The 3,785-nt window shown below is 42.1% G+C and overlaps 1 protein-coding gene across 4 annotated transcripts; it reads left to right on the forward strand.

The window, feature by feature from the left end:
- Positions 1-29: 29 nt before the first annotated feature.
- MRPS17 (mitochondrial ribosomal protein S17) lies at positions 30-3,393 on the forward strand. 4 transcript variants are annotated; one of them, XM_068910604.1, is made up of 3 exons: positions 30-107; positions 1,165-1,311; positions 2,675-3,393. In XM_068910604.1, exons 2-3 carry the CDS (start codon positions 1,189-1,191, stop codon positions 2,963-2,965), a joined length of 414 nt encoding a protein of 137 aa, XP_068766705.1. In that variant the 5' UTR covers positions 30-107; positions 1,165-1,188; the 3' UTR covers positions 2,966-3,393. The 4 variants fall into 4 exon arrangements, with proteins under 4 accessions (XP_068766705.1, XP_068766707.1, XP_068766708.1 ...); XM_068910606.1 differs by lacking the exon at positions 30-107 and adding an exon at positions 114-330; XM_068910607.1 differs by lacking the exon at positions 30-107 and adding an exon at positions 317-447.
- Positions 3,394-3,785: the final 392 nt, after the last annotated feature.

Genomic DNA, 3,785 nt, shown 5'->3' on the forward strand with positions numbered 1-3,785 from the left:
ACCGCTGGCCCCGCCCCTCCGCCGCGCGGCCCTTCCGCCCTGGGCTCCGCCCCTTCCGGCTCCGCTTCTTTAAGGCCCCTGAGGCGCCGCGGCGGCGGGTGGCGGCGGTGAGAGGGGCGGCGGGAGGCGGTAGCAGCGGCCGGGCTGGGGGCGCCCTCGAGTCGGGGGCCTGAGAGCCGGGAGGGGCCTGGGGAGCGGGGTCCTCGCCTGCGGGGGGCGGTGCGGCGGGGAGGGCTCCTGCTCCTCCAGCCCCGGGGCGCTGGAGGCCGCCGGGCGAGGCGCTTCATGCCGCCTGGGTGCAGCTCTGCTTTGGGGTCGCAAAACGGATAGGTGCGATCGTGCTCGGAGTCCCGAGTCGATAGGTGTTGACCGTGCCTAGCTGCTGGGAGAGAAAAAGAGAGTGGCTGTTCATCGATACTTTAAATATTAAGCTCTTTTAACTTTCAGGTGCCTGCTTTGCCTGTGAGTCTTGCAAGGGCAATAGACAAAGCTCTCCCTTTTTAGACAAAACTAATGGGGTACTGTCGTAACCGTACTGAAAGAGCGACTCAGAAGTGGTTATGTTAACTTTAGATCAGAGGAATAGCTCTTTGATCCCTCAAGTACCTCTTGAGAATTGCATCACTTCCCTTAGGTTTCACTATCTAAACTAGTAATCAGGGGATACACACAAGCAAGTGACTTTCAAAGTGAATTTATAGGCTGCTGTATCAGTCACTTTTGCTTTGCATTTGGTTAACTCTAGTCATGTGCAGAGCTGATGAGTTACTTGGACAACACCAACTGTTGGACTATGAGTTCAATTTGTAATGGTTTCTACAGCTGCACATCTGTCTTTTGTCTGTAACAAAGTCACTGTGATATAAAGGAATCTTGTGGACCGTGTGGGATAGGATCTCATCCTTAAACATTATTTCTATTGTTATTGCCATGCTAAAGTAACTTTTCCTCATAATAGCCACATCTTCATGTCCTTTCTCATAGTACTGTTAATGCAAGTCCAAGGTAGTGCAATATAGGAAAGTCTGAACTGCTTGTATCTAGACTTTTTGCCCAAGAAACAATACAATTAAGCTGTTAGTTTGAAACCAAAATTATAACTTTGGTATTGATCAGAAACTGATTAACTTTGTTAAAATAACTTGTCTGCTTGCTTGTTGCCAGGCACTGGATGACCATAACTAAACAATGTCTGTACCACGTGGAGCTGTCCATGCAAAATGGATAGTAGGGAAAGTAATAGGAACTAAAATGCAGAAAACTGCCAAAGTGAGAGTGACAAGGCTCGTGCTAGATCCTTACTTATTAAAGGTAAAAGCTGCTTAATGGTTTGTTTTACAAGATAATGTTTGTGTTCTGTGTGGCAGAATCTTTAATTGATTTGATTCTTAAAATTTTTAATAGCTCTTTATGCTGTAAACTCTTTGACTTGCACAATGATTTGGTTGTGGGGATAACTGTAAAAGATGAAAAGCAGTGTATTATCAGGACACTTACAATAGAGATTATCTGCTAAATGTGTTTCTTTGGAGCGCTTTTTTAATGCACTGTGATCTGAGTTGGGAGGATAGGCTTTGTTTCATGCTTAGATTGATAATTTTTTTAATATTGATTTGGAGTATGCTTTATCTTGGAAGCTTGACATTACCTAGTCACTTTTCCAGTACACTCTTGTAGCTGTTTTCCAGTGTGCATAATTATAAGCCTATTTAGTATTTGAATCTATGCTGTGGTGTGCTAGAAGAGCCTTGCATTTGTAATTTCTTGTCAATGCATCTCAAGTAGGGAGGTTAAAATTAGTATTTTCCCAATTTTAGGTGGGGAAACTATGGCACAGGTAGGTGAAATAACTTGCCCTTGGTGACCAGAAGGCTAGGAATAGAATGGAGTTCTTGTAGGTCCTGGGATAACTGGACTAGGATTCACAAGACCCGTACTTTATACAGTAGAAGAACCTGATGATTCTCTCCTTAAAGGAGAGATTCTGAATCCTGCAGTATCAATAGGATTAAATATTGAACTATTACGTGAAAGAACGAATTGAGCAAAAAAACTTGAAAAAATATGACAAGCTTTAGTGCAACACCAACTCTGGGGCTGATGAGCTTTAAGAGTGCTAGAATGGGTAAGAATTGATATCTGTTTTTGAAGTATAAACTGTTCAGGAAAGTCAGATTATTCAGCTTGGAAGAGCCAAGGCAGCTAGCTGCCTTGCTGAAGCAGTGTGGAAGTGGAGCATCCTAAGGGGAGAGAAGGCTAACATGGAGAACAAGAACTAAAGAGCAGAGAAAGGCCAATGGGAAGTGGTGATGCTAGAAAAGGGCGTCTATGTTAAGTGAAGAAAAGCTTATCTTTGCCTGTATCCGTGTTTTCACTATCAGCAACTTCTTGTACCTTTGCTGTCTTTTCCTCATCTCCTTTTCCAGACTCTTGTTGGCAATAACATACTAGCAAGTCAAGAGAAGGTGGTAATACTGTGCTTGCTTTGAAAAAACAGTACTGTGCACAACTGCACTTCTCTTCACAATCCAAACTTGAGCTCATCAGAAAACCAAAGGCGAATAATTATGCAAAACTGTACTTCTCATTAGAGAAATTTAGTTCACTTTGTATTAAATATATATTTACCATTGCTTCATTTTGGAACCTAACGCCAATGCTTTTCCTTCCACAGTTCTTTAACAAGCGAAAAACTTATTTTGCCCATGATCCGTTGCAGCAGTGTGTTGTCGGAGACATTGTTCTTCTAAAAGCTTTGCCTGAGCGGAGGAGCAAGCATGTGAAACACGAACTGGCTGAAATTGTTTTCAAGGTTGGAAATGTCATAGATCCAATAACGGGAAAGCCCTGTGCAGGAACCAGGTTCCTTGAGAATCTGTCAGATTCAGAAAATCTGACAGAGGCAGATACTACCTATTTAAGTGAAAAGCTCCAGGAACTTAAAGTTTGTTCAACAGACAAATAGAAGGGAAAACGTTTATGTGGAGGGCTTTTCGGCTGATCTGTGAGGGGCGTTTGGGGCCCCATTGTCATATGTGAAATGTTTCGATGATTTTTGGAGTCACAATAAATAGCAAACGTAATTGCTTCCAAAACTGGATGTTACAGATTGAGCACCTCAAGTTTCTAAATGAAAAAATGATGAAAATGTCAGTTAAGTGTTAACACTTTGTCACCTTGCATGTAGTTTTGCCTGACCTCTTGATAGTTTCGGAAGCCAGCTATTCACTTACAATGGCTCTTCTGTATTGAGAAACAGAAGACTATAACTGTATAATGTTTAAGCTGGGAGGGGTCTGTATTTTAAGTATAAGCCTACAAACAAAGATTGTCAGAAATGCAGGACAATGATGTTAAAACTTTTGAAAGGAAGTATAGAAATCTTGAAGCCAACTACCTTATGTGTGTCCTTATTGCCTCCTAGTCACTTCAACTGTATTGCTGTATTTTACAACTTCCAGAATGTCTAAGAAACAGTCACTTGCCTTTAAATATTGTCACTTTATTGCTGTTATAAACTTTGGGTAGCTTAGCGTGGTTCCCTTTGTGGGAAGAAATCTATACAGAGTTTGCTAAGCTGCCCCAGTCAGGGGTGGGAAATTAAGAACTGTCATTAAGGTCGTTAGCTCTCATAAACTGCTGGATAAATGTTCTTATTTCAGGAGGAAAAAATGCTTCCTTTGCAACTGATTTAACTTATCCAGAGAATATATTCAGTTTGGGGAGAGAAGGAACTTTGAACTGCCAGCAGGAAATAGAAGGTGATGAGAATACAAAGCTACAAA

This window comes from Struthio camelus, chromosome 16, assembly GCF_040807025.1.
Source record: "Struthio camelus isolate bStrCam1 chromosome 16, bStrCam1.hap1, whole genome shotgun sequence".
Lineage (NCBI taxonomy): Eukaryota > Metazoa > Chordata > Aves > Struthioniformes > Struthionidae > Struthio > Struthio camelus.